The sequence below is a fragment of the Balearica regulorum genome, chromosome 2 (assembly GCF_011004875.1).
Source record: "Balearica regulorum gibbericeps isolate bBalReg1 chromosome 2, bBalReg1.pri, whole genome shotgun sequence".
Lineage (NCBI taxonomy): Eukaryota > Metazoa > Chordata > Aves > Gruiformes > Gruidae > Balearica > Balearica regulorum.
In genome coordinates this window covers 83,069,354-83,085,095 of record NC_046185.1, presented here as the reverse complement: position 1 = coordinate 83,085,095, position 15,742 = coordinate 83,069,354, and the positions used below count along the sequence as shown (strand labels likewise).

Genomic DNA, 15,742 nt, shown 5'->3' with positions numbered 1-15,742 from the left:
TTAATTGGTTGACATAACTGTAAAAGCTTCGACTGCAGGATGAGTGTCTGTTCATAACAAACATTGGGCACATTCAGTGAACCAGCAAATATGCAGCCACTAGCATGGCCATTAACCATCTGCACAGATCTTTTAGTGTAAGAAAGTTGCACATGGAGATTTAGCAGATGGGGATATTACTCAGAAGCACATTTTATGTTGCATTAAACATGTAAAGCGCATTTCAAATTATACTGAAGCATTTGCTTACAGCCAAAATGCCTTATTTTTATTTACAGGTGATCTCCACCAACCTGAGTTTTATTCTGAAAGGGACATATACCTGCTATTCAGTAAATAGAATAATAATGTGTTTGTACTATTATTTAAGTAGATTTCACTTTCTACTAGCTCATTAGTATTTTATTTTGAATGTAAGACACTGGCAATTACTCTTTACTCCTTTATTAATATTTTAAAACTACATCGTCTTGTTTTCCTCAGAGATACAGGAAGCAGCAAAATGGACAAACCCATCACTGAGCTGTGCTGTTACTGTATTTATGGTACAGGCCAATGCATTACAGAAACTTTTGGGGAAAAAAAGAAGAGCAGGGGTTGGTTTCTAAATGTGCAGTAACACGGTGCTTCCATTCTTATGATATCCTCCCAGTAGTTTGTTATCTGCACACATTATTCCTGTGCAACCTCTTCTGTACATAAAACTACTTACAGTGTTTATCTTTATAGATAATAATTAAAAAAACAAACCCCAACTGTTCTATGAATTCGCTGAACATTTCCCCTCCGTTCAAATGCCTTCCTCTGTTTTTTCTTCCTGGATGTTCTACCTACAGCTGATCATCCTCAGGTAAAAAACTGGGCTGGAGTTTCCATTAGTTTATTTGGAGGAAGAAGTTGCACAGTACTGAGCTGGTGTAGTGGGAGCAGAACTGAGAGGAAAATAGAGGAGAGACAACTTCCATTCCCTCAGGGGTTGTACTTCTCCTGCCTTTTCCACTGCCTGCTGAAAATGCAATTCATTTCACTGTCCTACAGTCTTATTACCTCAGTGTTATTCCTATCTGTATCACTGTTCCTTATTAGTTTTCTCTAATGCCTAGATACCTCAGCCAAGATCAAGCCTGTACAAATAAGGCCTGAATCTGCCAATGGAATATTGCAATTTCTAATGGAAGAGGCAGGAGTAAGAGCAGAGAAAGCAAATCTTATTGTTTCAGATTTATGTAGAGAACAAGACAGAGAGAGACTAAGGGAGATGTGCCTGCATCTGGGAGTCTAGTGCCAGTTTGAATGTCCCACTGTTCCCGAAAGAGATGGCAGATGTGACAGCCACAGTCCTCTGGAGGCTGCTGGACACCAACCAGGAGTACGACTACCTGCCTGCGTTTAGGTAACCTATGCCTATGTTCAGCCCACTGGAGGTCATTTGCTCAAGGTTGTTCAAGGAGTGCACAGCAAAGCTGTGCTTGAACATAAATCCCATGAGCTCCAGTTCACTATCTTAATCACAAATTAATTCTTCCTGTTTTCAGCCTCTCTTTTTTTCTTTCTCCCAACCACCTACATTACTGCTGTTACGAAGCAGAATATCCTTTCCTGCTTTAAATTTTTCCTCTTTCTGTTTCGATCTTTGGTTTTGGCTCCTGTCCCCCTCTCTCGCTCAGCAGAAGGCTGAACGCTACTTGGGTTGGAGGCTGTGTTATATAATGTTCTCCACCCCTTCTGCTCTTTTGTCGGCATCTCCTCCCACCCCCAGCATGCCAAACAGCACTATGGTACTCCCAAACGTGGGGATCAATAACCTTTGTGATTTTATTTTGACTAGTGTGCCAGTAGCTATTGGAGGACATGCAAACAGGTGGTGTATTAATTCATGTCTATGAAATACCCACTCGCAATCAGCTCTCCAAATTAATTACATACGTGTGAAAGAAACATTCTTATAATTCACATTAGATGTGTTCCCTTTTAAGAGTCATGTTACACATTTATTCTGGGCAAGATTAAGTAGAAAAGATTGACCTTCTTAACATACTCTATTATTTTCTGTAGTGACATCTTTCTTTTTTCTCCTGACATTAAGGAGTCATTCCATTTCTGTGTTGACATTTTTATCTTCTCTTTATATCCTTTCCAAAAGCTGTGTTAGTTATTGAATTTTTGCTGACAAACAAAAGGACGAGAAAGAAAAATGGTATAAACCCCCACATACAGCAAATGGCAAGGCCATGCTGTATTCCTGTGATGCAGATGAGTAAATTTTTAGCATTCATTTCTCACTTCACTACTTTAGTTCCACTGTCTTTTTTCTTCTGGTTCTGCTTTAGTTCTCTTCTACTCAGTATTTTGGGCTCATCTCTTTGTTCTGACATCTCCTGTTTTTTCATTGTTTGTGATTGCCCCTTCTTTCCTTAGAATAGTCTATTTGATTAATATAGAGAGAGCTTGACAGCCGCGTGACCAGGGGCTGAGGAGTCCTGGTTTGGTTCTGTGTACTGACCTCTTTGGTCTTCTAATAAAATCACCCTGCCAAGAAAGCCACTGCCATCAAAACACGTCTGCTGAAGGCAGCGGCTGAGCTCATCTAGGTACATCCTCATCTTGACACTCTGTATGAAGCAGCCAATGAAGAAGATGGGTGATTTCATCACACTTTGAATCAAAATGTGGCTATGGAAGAGCATATGGCTTCACAATTGTTTTTGAGGTGTTTTTTTCTCTTTCCCGGTGCAGACAGTTGCTGTCATTTTCACGAGATGAAATGTGCACTGGTGCTATGCTTGATGCTTAAATTCACACATACTTTCCTTTAGCAGCCTCAGCCAAACTTTAAAGAATTTCTAACCACTCTGGAGGGTTTTTTTTAGAATGCATTTGATCATGATGCTTTCAGCAGATTTAATTTTGAAAATGAGGTGATGTAATGAATTTGGAAAAAAAAAAGCCAGCCACAAAAGACTAGGAGGACTAGTTTCACACCCATAGAGCAACTGTTGAATATTTGTTCTGTTGAGCTTTTACAAGTGCAAATTTTGCAACGAAAAACCCAATAAAGTAAAAAATCCATAAGCATTCCCTAAAGAGTCTGGTCCCACAATCGAGTGCCAGTGCTGAGGAGCCCTGTGAGCGCTGGGGTGCCGGGACCGGCAGCGGGATCAGGGGTTGTGCACGGGCGAGGAGAGGGAAACAACCTGCGCCAATTCATGGCTGGGGCCAGACCCAAGGCCAAGGAGGGGAGAGAACGATGGCGACGCTCCAATGAAGGGAAGGAAGGACGCTGTGCAACGCTAAGCCGTCCCCTTGGGGGCGGTGGGGTTGCCGCGGTGGCGGCGACGGGCCGGGGGACGCAGCCGCTGAGGTGTGGGGGTAGCCGGTGCTGAGGGGAGGGACGCAGGGAGCGGCGGGAGGGCAGGTGCGACTCTGGCGTCCGGGGGAAGGGAAGAGTTTTCTCCCGGCCGGGCAGGCGCCGGGGTGCTGGCGAGGGTGGCGGGGCTGGCCGCGCCGGTGCGGGGGAGGCGGGGAAGGCGCGGAAGGCGCCTCGGCGGCTGCGGGCCCGCGGCGGTTGCGGTGACTGACTCGCGCGGCCCCCGCCCCCCCCCCCCTCCCTCCACCCGCCGCGGCTCGCGCCGAGTAACGGTCCCTTGCTCGCGCTCTCCCGGGCGTTCAGGGGCGGCTGTTGGCGGCTAGACCGGGCCCGGCGCGTGCCGGACCTGCCCCTCCCTCCCCCCCCCCGCCCCGCTCCGCCCCGCCGCCTCCAGACCCACGCACACGCAGCCCCACACGCGCTCACCCACACACACTGACGCTCACTTACACGCACACACGCCGCCGGGGCGGCTCCGGCCTCGGCTGACGGAGCGCGGTGGAAGGAGGCGGCCACGCCGGGTCACCTTCCCGGCCGCCAGCGGCGAGAAGGGCGCCCTCGCCGCTTTCTCCCTTTGGGCCGTCTCCGCCCCGGGTGAGCGGGGGCCCCGGGCCGGCGCGGGCATGAGCTGCGCCGGGGGGAGCGTCGTCCTCCCTCCCGGGGAGCCGCAGCGAGACCTCGCCGCCCCGCTGGAGGTGCCGACCGGAGCGGAGGAGGAGAGCGGGGACACCCCAGAGGAGGGAGAGAGCGGCGGCCCCAGCGCCGGAGAGGGCCGGAGGGGCGGCTCGGAGAGCGGCGGCGCCGAGGCGGGGGCCGTCGCCGGCGACAAACCCGAGACCCGCTCGGTGTGCAGCAGCGAGAGCGGCAGCGGCAGCCACCCCGGTGGGGCCGGCCCCATCTGCAAGATCTGCTTCCAGGGCCCCGAGCAGGTGAGGAGAGCGGGGCGGGCGGGCGACTCCCCTGCGCTCAGCGCGGACGGACCGACCCTTCACACACACCCCACACCCCCCCCCCCCACACACACACCCCCACCACCACCCCGCGGAAGCGACGGAGGCCCGGGGGGACGCGGCTGGGTGCGGGTGGGCCGGCGGCGGGGACCGATCAGCACCAGGGACAGGGCTCGGCACGGCTTGCGCGGCTTCCGCCTCTTCTGCCCCCTCTGCCCGGCAGCGGGCCGGAGAAGCGGCCGAGTGCTGCCGCCTGCACCGGGGGATGCCCGGCGTCCCTTCGCGGACCTGCCTGCTGAGCGGCGGCCGGCGCCGTGGCAGGTGTAGCCCTCCTCGGTGTCGGCGGAGAAATGGGTGCAGCGAGCCTCAGCAGCTGTACGAGGTGGTTGTGACAAAAGCTTGGGGCAATTCTGAGCCGGCGCAGAGCTCGAGGAAAAATCAGAGATTTGCTATGGCTGGCTTGCACACTGTACATCTTACAATCACACTTGCTGGCTCTTCAGGGACTTTAAACAATATGAATTTCTCAGGTTTCTATTAGACTTTAAAATGAGAGTGTTAGCTTACGGGTAATGTTGAGAAGACCTTCAAGGATCTCTGTCATTACATTACTGGGCACAGTGTCAGCAATGGATCCATAACTTGCATTTTACAGCTCGTCTTGTAGTTTGGCTAAAAAAATGTTTTCAAGGAAAGAAGAGAGTAGCTGGTTTATATAATACAGAAATATGTGAACTACCAGGGGAAGTTTTTAGTTACATTATTTGAGGTCCTGCCTGACAGCTGGCTAGCTGACCAGCTCAGAACCCTGCTCCAAGAGCACGGTTCTCTGTTACATCACCCGTTTCTTTCCTAGTGATGACTGCAAATAACTGTTGGAGAAATGCATCTAACCACTTTCAGTACCATTTGAGGTATTTGAAAGGGCTAATGCTACTGTTGTTTGATGCACGGTAATCTTTAACCAGTTTCACATATGTACATATACATGCGCGGACAGTTATCTGGCTTTGTCTCATTAAAAGCAGCTAGATGGTTTTAAGACAGTTTAATTTTTGAGTATTTTTATAGCCAAAAATACATGCTTTTTCATGTATTGAAATTGAGACCAGTTCATTGTTACAGACCAGTAAATATTTTGATATTGAGTATACATGTACATAAAAGATTCCTTAAAAATTAATGTTTCTGTGTTGCTTTTTCAGGGTGAATTGTTAAATCCTTGCCGCTGTGATGGGTCAGTACGATACACACATCAGCTTTGCCTTTTAAAGTGGATAAGTGAAAGAGGGTCATGGACCTGTGAACTCTGCTGTTACAGATACAATGTTATAGCAATTAAAATGAAGAAGCCTTGCCAGGTAATTTGTTTGTTTGTTTGTTTAAAAATAAATATCTTTCCAGTCATTTTTAAAAACAAAATGGTACTTACGTTTATTTCAAGGTTTTCAGAAAATACAGTGGAAGAGCCTATATGCTTTACCAGTTAGCACTTGCACCCACTTGAAGTTAGTTTTTAAGACCAGTTACATATTAAAATGTGCATTTATTTGATTCTGTTGTGTTGTTCTAGCTTTTGGCTTGCCATAGAAATGGTCTGCAGAGATTGTTAAATTCTGTAATTAGATAAGTCATACTGTGATATGACAGAACTTGGATCTCCCTGATTCACTTCCTAAACTTTAAACATGTCTTTATAGTTTGTTAATGACTCAGTCAAAGGTTGATTTCATTGATTCTTCAAGCCTGGGGTCCAGAGAAGAGAGGCAAAGAAAACTCCTGTTGCCTGTGTATTCACCTACTGTAAAAAAGTAAAAGGAGGTGATTTCTTAGTCTTGGCACAATCCAGAGTAGCAGAACGCTCTCTAAGTTTTGTCCACCAATAGCTGTTTCAGAAGCTGAAATGTGCGGTAATATTTTTCACAGCTCCCTCTTAACAGCATCAAAACATGCAGCTGGAAGTTAGAATATTACAGTGGTAACATGTTCAGGGAGAGGGGAGGAGAAACTCAAAGCTTTAGCAGATCTGTTAGGGAAGCCTTAATACCGCTTTGCATATCAGAATTCTTTAGAGGCTTAAAATTCCATCCTAGAAATTGTGTTTCATACATCTGAGGAATGCATTTAGTAAGATAATGGTATCTTTTTTTAAAGTTTTGATCCTGTGAGCTCAGAGATGATGGAGCTCTCAAAGGCCAGAGTACTTGGGTCATTTTTCTGTGCCTGAGTTTGATTAGACTTTTATAGAAAAGACATGCTTGGATGGTAATGGCACTTGTGTGAGCATGATAAGCTTTCCTTGGATGTAGGATATCTGGAGTATTTGCTTACAGTTGTTCAGATTAGGTGCAAGTACTTTCAGAGCCAGTTGTGACGTCAAGTTTTTTCTTTATGAATCCACAAAGGACACTTTTTTATAAGCTTTCCTTCATAGAACCTTTATGATGTAAAAAAGTCATGTATTTGTAAAATGCTCCAGAAAATGAAGATGGTAGATTCTGCTGCTACACTGACTTTACCTGGTGGTTTGGCATGGGATTCTGTTTGATCCTTTTGACTTTTTTTAACAAATCTTTTATTTCCTGTATATCCACAGCAATCTCATCCTTTTCCTAGCAAAGGTTATATCATCAGTTTGCAATGATGGTCTCTGAAAATAGTTGTTTGACAGCATGGACATGACACAGTTGCCTGCAGAGAGGGATCTAGCACTATATGAGATGTCCCAAGGTAGCCAAAATATCTACACAAGATAGCAGATGAGACACAACATACGAGAGACTTTGGAACTGCAGCTGGAGGCCAAGCAGGATATTAAAGGACATCTGAAATACCATTAGACACCTATCTGTGGACACAGAATCAAGCCCCAGTTTGAAGAACAGCTGTTCAATTTCTGTGGAAAACAGAAGCAAAGAAGGAAGGTGTCAGTAGGTGGCACAGTCGAAAACAATGTTTGGCCAAGCTACAAGTCAAGTAGAAAGAAACCGAAGAGCCATAAGTTAAATGCCATTCTCTTCATGAGTTATGGCACATTTTTGAGTGGAGGGGCAGAACTAGATTCATGTTTCTCCTTCAATAGCTTAAAAAATACTTGATTTATTCTTAACCCTGTCTTTCATTTTTTATGCAAAATATTTAAGTCTGACCTTTTTATTCTTGACCAAAGATTTCATGGAGTTGCATACTCAAATAATAACTTAGACATACATAGACAGACATACACTCCTTACACCCAAAAGGTCACACATCTCTTTGGAGGGACTCGGTGGTACCTTTGTCATTCTCCTACACTGAATATTCCTCTTGTAGTTACAGAATATAAAAGGAACTCTCAAAACTGCAGTTGTATGTATTTTTGTAAGGGTGATCAGTCTTAAAATGGCCTCACTCCTCTTCCACATTCTTGATTATAATAGTATTGGCCATTTTTAACAGCTGTCTTCATTTAAGCTTTTGGACAGATTCTGAATTATTTGCTTGACTACATGAATGCCTTTTTTCAGGTAACTTTCAAGTCAGGTTTGGTAAAAAGCTAAGATTTAGATTGTTTCAATATAGAAGTCGTTTACAGCGTCTTCACTGAGGTAACTAAGGTACTTAAAGGTTCCCAAGCAAGTAAGAGTTCTTGCTTTACATTAGATACAGTATTTGGACAGCAGTAGTTTACTCTCTCGACAACTAGTAGTCTGCCTCAGCCCATGTTCTCAGAATGGTCTCTACCAGTCATTTACATATTAGATCTGTGTAGGCAGATAAGAGAGAAAAAGGATGCTATTTACCAAAATAACTGTTTCTCAAGTGATTTCTCTATGCAGATTTACACCAGCTCCTCAGATTTACTTTTACCTCAGGTATTTATGGAATGTAACAATGCCTAGGGAGTGAGGAAGTAGGAGATTTTTCTGTTTTCTTCCAGAACATTGGAATAGATGTGAATATTCCATTTAATATCTAACATTTTCTATGGTTTCTGTTGCTTCATGGCAGGGAAAGTAATCCCAAAGGGGGGGCCTCTTTGGAGGCAGTACATTCAAGGAACAAAATTTACTATGGTAAGTGACTATTCCAATAGAAATTTTTCCAGTGTCACTTTGTATATTTCAGCAACTACTACTTAATTCATTTTTGAGAACCCAGTTCTGGAAACATATAGACTTTTAATATAAGAATAGATCGTAAAACATAAAAAAAAATATAACCAATTAACCAATGGGCTAACAGTGGAAGATGAGCACACAAACAAATTGATGATGTTTGATGCAACGTTTCACAGAGAAATGCAAATTTGGATTTTTTTCAGTATTCTTTTCAGGGTCATATCAGAAAGACATTTAACCTTGCACTAGTCCATTAATGAAAACACATGTTCATGTTGCTGGACTTGGTCCTTATGGCAGGATGGAGTTTGATCCAATAATAGGCAAAGTTATGTTAATAACTAGAAAAAACCCCAAACTATAATGAGGTGAGATGGAACAAATATTGGTTTGGGCAGGGAGTTTTTTTGAAGGTTTTTGAAACAACTTAAAAAGGAGAGAGAAACTTTAAATGTCTGACTTGGAAATGAAACCAACTTAGAAATACATTCTAGATTAACAAAGAGAAATAAAGCACAAGCAGAAGTATTTTTTATATTGGTTTTTTAAGATTTATAATTTGTCCAAATTTCCTTCCTATTTAATTATTAAGCTGTTAGCAAATTAGTTCCCTAGACTTGCAGTTAAACATGAATGTATATTGAAGAATGTCAATTCTCTTATAAGATTCAGAAATAATGTTTAAAAATGGAATATAGTCAGGCAAAGGCTGAGAAAATATACTTCAGTGCTAAACCTCATAATTTCTACAAAAATGAGCAATAAATATATTTAGAGAATAGTCTTTTCTAGACTGTTACTGTAGTCCGTCACAAAATAGTATTAAGTTAGATATTTAATATACCCTGTGCTTCTGCTCATTAAAATGTTATATTCTGGTACTTTACATGAACTGGACCTATTCCAAAAGTAATACAGTAGACTGGTGTGCTAATTTGAAAGCTAATTGCATGGCAATTCAACACCTCTTCTGACATCAGGACAATCACAAAGCAGTTATTTAAAAAAGTAAGTTCTTAATTGTTAGGTCTGATTTCTTAATACAGTACTATTATTATAACTGTGTATTATTATTAAGTATTATTTAAGCAAGTATGTAGTTACTGGAAGTGGAATGTGACTCATGAGTTCAATGGATTTCAGTGGCCCAAATTGTGATTATTACCATTTGAGATATTCAGCATAAAAATTACAATGCTCAACAGTTTTCATGTATTACAGGTTCATTTTTTCAAGTCTTGTTAATGTGAGTAGTACTCACTCATTTGAGTAATCTCACTGGCATCGATTAGATAAGCATGAGCAGGACTTTGTGGCAGACTGCATGTATGCATATGCATGTTATATTATAAAGTGCAAAAGTCAAGTTCTTCAGATGGTTCAGTATGGAGGCCAGTGTCCAGAAAAAATGTGTACTAAATGAATAGTAAAAATTACTGCTAACGACTACGCTCAGCTGGATGAAAGCATTTACTTTTTGTAGGCGTAACTAAGAAGAGGAAGGGAGAAGGCTCAAATCTCCAGTTGTGATTTTTAGACTACACTTTGTACTATCGACAGTCTGGTAATGTTGCTGCTGTTACACTGCCTGTAATGAAGATCCAAGAGGATACATTGTGCTATTCGCTATGTTAACACACACAAAGAATCAAAAGGTTTGTCCCAATCTTGGACAATTTACAAAGAAGTTGTAACAGAAAAGGAGATAAGGGACAAGTCTATGGGGGGTATATAAAACCAGTGGTCTCTGTACACTAACCATTTTTAACTATCATTGAGTTTTTGGCATCTGAAATAGGATGAGTTTTAAGATGTATATCTTGAAAAGAAAATCATGAAGCTTTGCAGGCACTTTTGAATGTGAAGGCAGTATGGAAGGGCTGCGAGAAAGTGAAATGCTTGGCTGAGACAGATGTCATGAACCAAACAGAGATGAGATTCAATGTCTGAGTAGTCATTAGAAGGTAATTAATATGTCAGTAAAAGCCTGGAAGGACTTTAAAAATCAAGTCAGGTCTTTTTTATTTGATGTGATGGGGAAGAGAGGAACCAGCATAGTAGAGAAAGAAGGGCAGTAACATGGTCAAAGTAGTAGACTAAAAAAAATTGTGTTTGACAGTCTTGTGGTCACTGAGAAAATTACATTTATCATGAACTCAAAAGCTGTGTTACAGTAATTAACACGTAAAATGGAAGTGATGATGAGAGATTAAATTTTTATATGTGAATAGTCTTAGATAGGTTAGATAGAAAACACCTGCAAGTTTTAGAAATATTGTGAAGGAAGATTCAAATAGATATTTAAGATAATTCTGGGTTACAGAACAGATTGATGGATTGGAGGATGAGTCCATATTGCTTGAGGAAGGCAAGGGGCATAAAAATCTTTGAGATTTTAATGAACTTAAATATAGTAAGAGCTGTACAAAAGGTGGTAGAAACAGATTAATATTTTAGTTTTGACAGAAGAGAGAAGTCTGAAACAGAAAAGTAAATCTGTCAGTCATCAGCATAGATACAGTAGTTGTACTTGTCACACTATTTCTTTTCCTAATTGTCTATTTTTGGCCACTTCTGGGGAGAAATTACTAGAGTAGATAGATAGACGTTTTGATTCACACACTCTGAGCCATTTCATTGACATGCACTGAGTGGAAGCTAGTGATTATGATCAGTTCTAAGTAGCATGCTTAATGAGTTTAGAAACAGAAGGGTAGCAGGGCTGTTGGAGGGGCCAGTGGTGTCCAAGTTGTGGCTTTTTTCTGCAGTGGGAAAGGCAAAATACATTTCCTGTGTACTTTCTGGGAAAGATCTGAAGGTGAATGAGAGACTGAAAAAAGAGAGTTGGGGTAAGTGAGTGGATCAGGAGGAAGGACAAAATGATGTCACTGGTGCAAAGTAGAGAGATTATAGAAGAAAAAAGGACAGTAAAAATTTCACCACTGATGGAAAGGACAGAATTTCAGAAATAGAAGCTAACAGAGAGAAAACACTAAGGGGATAATGAATTTTATGTTGTATTATCTTTTCTTTGTTTACTTGTAATTAATGCACAGAGAAACTCAGACAAAAGTAGAGAGCTGGAAAATAAAGGCAGCAAAAAGATGTGGAAGCAGAAGTCAGTTAAACTTCAGAAATACATTTTGTTAGCCATCACTAAGAGAAAAATTTGTCACGGAGCAAGTGAGCAGGCTACTGGTGCACTTCTAGCATCCTAAGAGCAAAATACGTGGCTGTTAGCATACAGAGCTGAAGGAGTGCAAGAGGGACATTACAGTGGAAAGGAGGAACAAAACTGTAGAAGCTTTAGAAGGGTGGAGAGAATTGGTAATTAATGACAGGTAAGAGGCCACAGGGGATAGAATCATCATCAGTACCAATTATCTGAACAGATGAACCGATTCTATTGCAGTGATATCACAGTGGTAGTTGGGTAGGGATAAAGAGAACTAATAACAAAGGAACAGGTATAGACCTAGGTGAAAAGCTAATCAAAGCAATGAATAGCTGTTTTGTTGACTACGAACACTGAACCATATTTGTCAGTCTAATGAGGAGAGATGATATTCATCTAAGAGGTCAGAGCAATAGTCAAGTAGGAGCTGAAGCCATCAGGAAGGAACATAGGAGATTATAAAGACAGTTAAGATTTGAAACTGGAAGGATCGAGTAGAAAGAGTGCACAGAAGATAGAAGCTTGAAAGAGGGCAAGGAGAGTGATTTTGTTTGAGAGAGTCCTATGAAAGAATTGACAGTGAGGAAGGGAGGGGGAGATTTAGGTCAGAACTGCCAAAAATTGGAAACCAAATGTTTCAAACCTATAATTCAGTTCAGAAACTTGGATGTTCCTAGTCGAGTGAGAATTTTAACATTTTATGGCAAAAATTATGCTTTCTCGCTGTTTGGAATGGATGAAGTTTGAAGTGATGATCTAGAAGGTGTAGTTAATATCTGGGATTTTGCCACAACGGTTGGAGTGCCACCAGCAAACACCTGAGATCTGCTTTCCCAATTCTCTGCGTGTTCATGCTTTGCTAGATGGAACATTTGGTCATAGTTGGCATCTCAACTGATAGAACTCAGGAAATCTGTTATTCTTGTCAGAGCATCGGCTACAGCATGCAGGGAGCTAGACAAGCCACTCTGGTGCTCACATCTGTCTATTTAAGACAGGGGATTATCAGTGAAAAATAGATTAGGCAAAGAATGGTGATTATAGCATAGAGAACAATTTTGTACTAACATATGGATAGTGATTTTAAACTAGTTCTCTTGTGTTCACTTAGGCAGTTCTGCTGGACTTCTAAAGTGTATACTGAGGTAAACAGGCACCTACATAGAATAAATAGAGTTTATTTTAACAAACAATAGCATTAAAGGTACACAGGTGTGTGCCCCTCATACATTACTCTTTTATTGCCTGCATGACTTTTTTCCCATAGGGTTCTTTGGGTTTTATTTTAATTTATTCCATCTTTCTTTTTTATTTTCTTTATTTCTGCATTTCTTTTCCTGTTATTTTTGTTTACATTTCAGTGAAGCCAATAGAGAATGAGTATTCCAGTTTTAGCCACATGCTGTTTCTTTTCCTTTTATTCCGCCCCCCCCCACACACACACACACACATATTTTTGCATATTTTTCTGGCAGAGTCTTCCCTCTGCAGCAGTATTAAACTTTGCCATACTTGTGACAAGCATATTCCCAGTACAGGAATGCACCATATTGATACCCACGCAAACTATTACTGGAAGAAGGCCATTTCCTGAGCTAAGGCTCATTCTTTCTGGTCTTTTGTGCCCAAACAACAGATAAAATTTAAAAAAAAATTTCCTCAGTAGTTTCAGAAAGTCATGAACCTTACCATCAAGATGAAATACTTGCTAGTTTCATGTTTATTTAGGTACTCTGCTGACACTGGAAGAAGATTATTCTAAGCACTACAAGGATCTTGGAAAAGGCAAATTCCATAAAATTGGCATCCAGGAAACACTGCAGAAAACGAGAGTAAACTTCCGCATGCCTTCTCTTCTTTTGTGCTAAGGAAGCTTCTTCTGCTCACCGGACAAGAACAGACACACAGAGTCTACTTCTTAATGGAATGCTTTTTGTACCTCTCATGGCTATTATTTGAGCAATCTGCAATTTACAATCTGCTATAACTTGTGATTACTCCCAGCACATTGTGTTCTTCCTTGGATGACTAAATTCTGCATCTCAGTTTCAGGGCTGCTATTTCATAAGAGGAAAGCAATCTGACATATTTTACTTGAAGGAATTGGCATAACAGCTGATATGAGCTCACTGATTCACATCAGAATAGCACGAATAGGATATAGTGCAGCATTTTCCTGCACTTGCAACACTGTCCTCCACATAACGTCCTTCTTTAGTGACCACAAGAAATATCAGAAGCTCCAATCATTCAATGTCACCTTCCAAAAAGGACACTTTACCTGTATTTATATGTACAACGATGACTTAAAATGCTCCTGAGACTTAATAAAGAGGGTCACTTCCTCTTCAAGCAGCATTTACAGACTGTCGCATATCATCTGATTGCTTTATGGATGCTTGCAACAAATAGTAATTTGATTAATTACTTATGTCTTCTAATATCTGTCAAAGTTAAGGGGAAGATCTTCATGTTATCTACTACTCAGGATAAGGAGAGGGACCATCAAATGCATCTTGGGGATTTCAAAATCCTCCACTTTAGCCTGTCCTTTCCTTCCTATAGCCTTGGGTAAAAGACCTGGAAAATATGGGAAATTGCTGGTTATTGTAGGGAAATGTGTCTACTTCAGAGTTTCTCCGCTGAGAGTTGATATGGTGTCATGGTTTAACCCTAGCCAGTAATGGAGCACCACACAGCCGCTCACTCCCCTTCCCCCTGCCAACGGGATGGGGAGGAGAATGGAAAAAACCTTGTGGGTTTAAAGACAGTTTAATAGAATAACAAAGGAAGAGAATAATAATAGTAATAACAATAATAATAATGACAATAATACAAGTGATGCACAAATGCAATTGTTCACCACATGCAAAAATAAAACAAAACAATCCAATGCCCAGTCTGTTTCCGAGCAGCGAATCTGCCTCTCGGCTAGCTTCCCCACTTACATATATACAGAGCATGACGTTCTGTGGCAGGGACTATCCCTGTGGCCAGCCTGGGCCAGCTGTCCTGGCTGTGCTCTCCCAGCTTCTTGTGCACCTGGCAGGGCGGGGGAAGCTGAACAGTCCTTGACTTAGTGCACGCACTACAACTACCCAGCAACAACTGAAAACATCAGTGTGTTATCAACATTATTCTCATACTATATCCAAAACACAGCACTGTTCCAGCTACTAGGAAGAAAATTAATTCTATCATCTCAGCTGAAAGCAGGACATATGGATACCACATACTTGAATGTGTTTAGAAATTTGTGGAAAATCTGCTGTGCATTCACTGGGAAGAGTTTATGGCTGTGGGGATTTTAGAAACTTGTCTTTCCTCTGGCCTTTCCCTCATGCTTTTGTAGATCTTGCTGATATAATTGCTATGAACCTAGCCACAGCATTAGGACCTACAAGATCTAAGGACTTCAGTCTTCTGTCCTAGACTATTTCAGAAGAGAAGGTAGTTTCGGTAGTTCAAAGTTACTCTCAGATGTCTTGGTGTTTACCATGTGACACAAGTGAATCTTTGTCTTCTTTGTAGAACTTTCATGCGTTGGGTCCTCATGATAACCTCCAGAAGGTTCCTTTCTTGTTTGGGGTCAAAGGTACAGGCTTTAAGTCTGTTTACTTAAAAATCACTTAGCATTTCCTCAGTGCCATGTCCTCTGACCCTGAATTAGCATAGCTGAAGTGTGAATAAGAAGCCATGTCTTTGTCCCAGTGTCACTCTCTCCTTTTTTAAAAATCTTTCCCTAACTTTGCTGATGAATTGGCCAGGTTATCTGAGTACTGAACCATTGTTGCCTCTGGCGTATGAATACCTAAGCACGTGACCCTTGGTTACGACATTAAATTTGTGGCTATTTCTCTACCTCCCTCAGTCACTATGCTGACTATTTATTCGCAAACTCAAATTCATGTGGAAATTTGCATTGCTCCAAAGGGGTGACTAATTTGCATGCCTCGTGTTTATTTTCATTAATAAAGCAAAACACTTTCTGAAAATTTCTGTATGTGCTGGAAAGCCGCGATCCTACTGCTCAGCCAGTCTGTGGTGTTCAGCATTGCTGCAGGGTGTTGTGGGTCCAAAGTAGCAACTGCTTAGCTGCCTGCTGGAGAATTCCACCACTGGATTCAGTTAATGTGTTGGCTGAGAGCCT

At 41.9% G+C, this 15,742-nt stretch overlaps 1 protein-coding gene across 1 annotated transcript in view; it reads left to right on the top strand.

The window, feature by feature from the left end:
* The first annotated feature begins 3,798 nt into the window (after window positions 1-3,798).
* The window catches only part of MARCHF11 (membrane associated ring-CH-type finger 11), a 31,037-nt gene continuing 19,093 nt past the window's right edge, over window positions 3,799-15,742 (top strand). Inside the window, exons 1-2 of the mRNA XM_075747120.1 lie at window positions 3,799-4,296; window positions 5,523-5,678. Of these exons, the coding sequence (XP_075603235.1) occupies window positions 3,991-4,296; window positions 5,523-5,678 (462 nt within the window). The 5' untranslated portion in view covers window positions 3,799-3,990. The remainder of the gene's footprint in view (window positions 4,297-5,522; window positions 5,679-15,742) is intronic.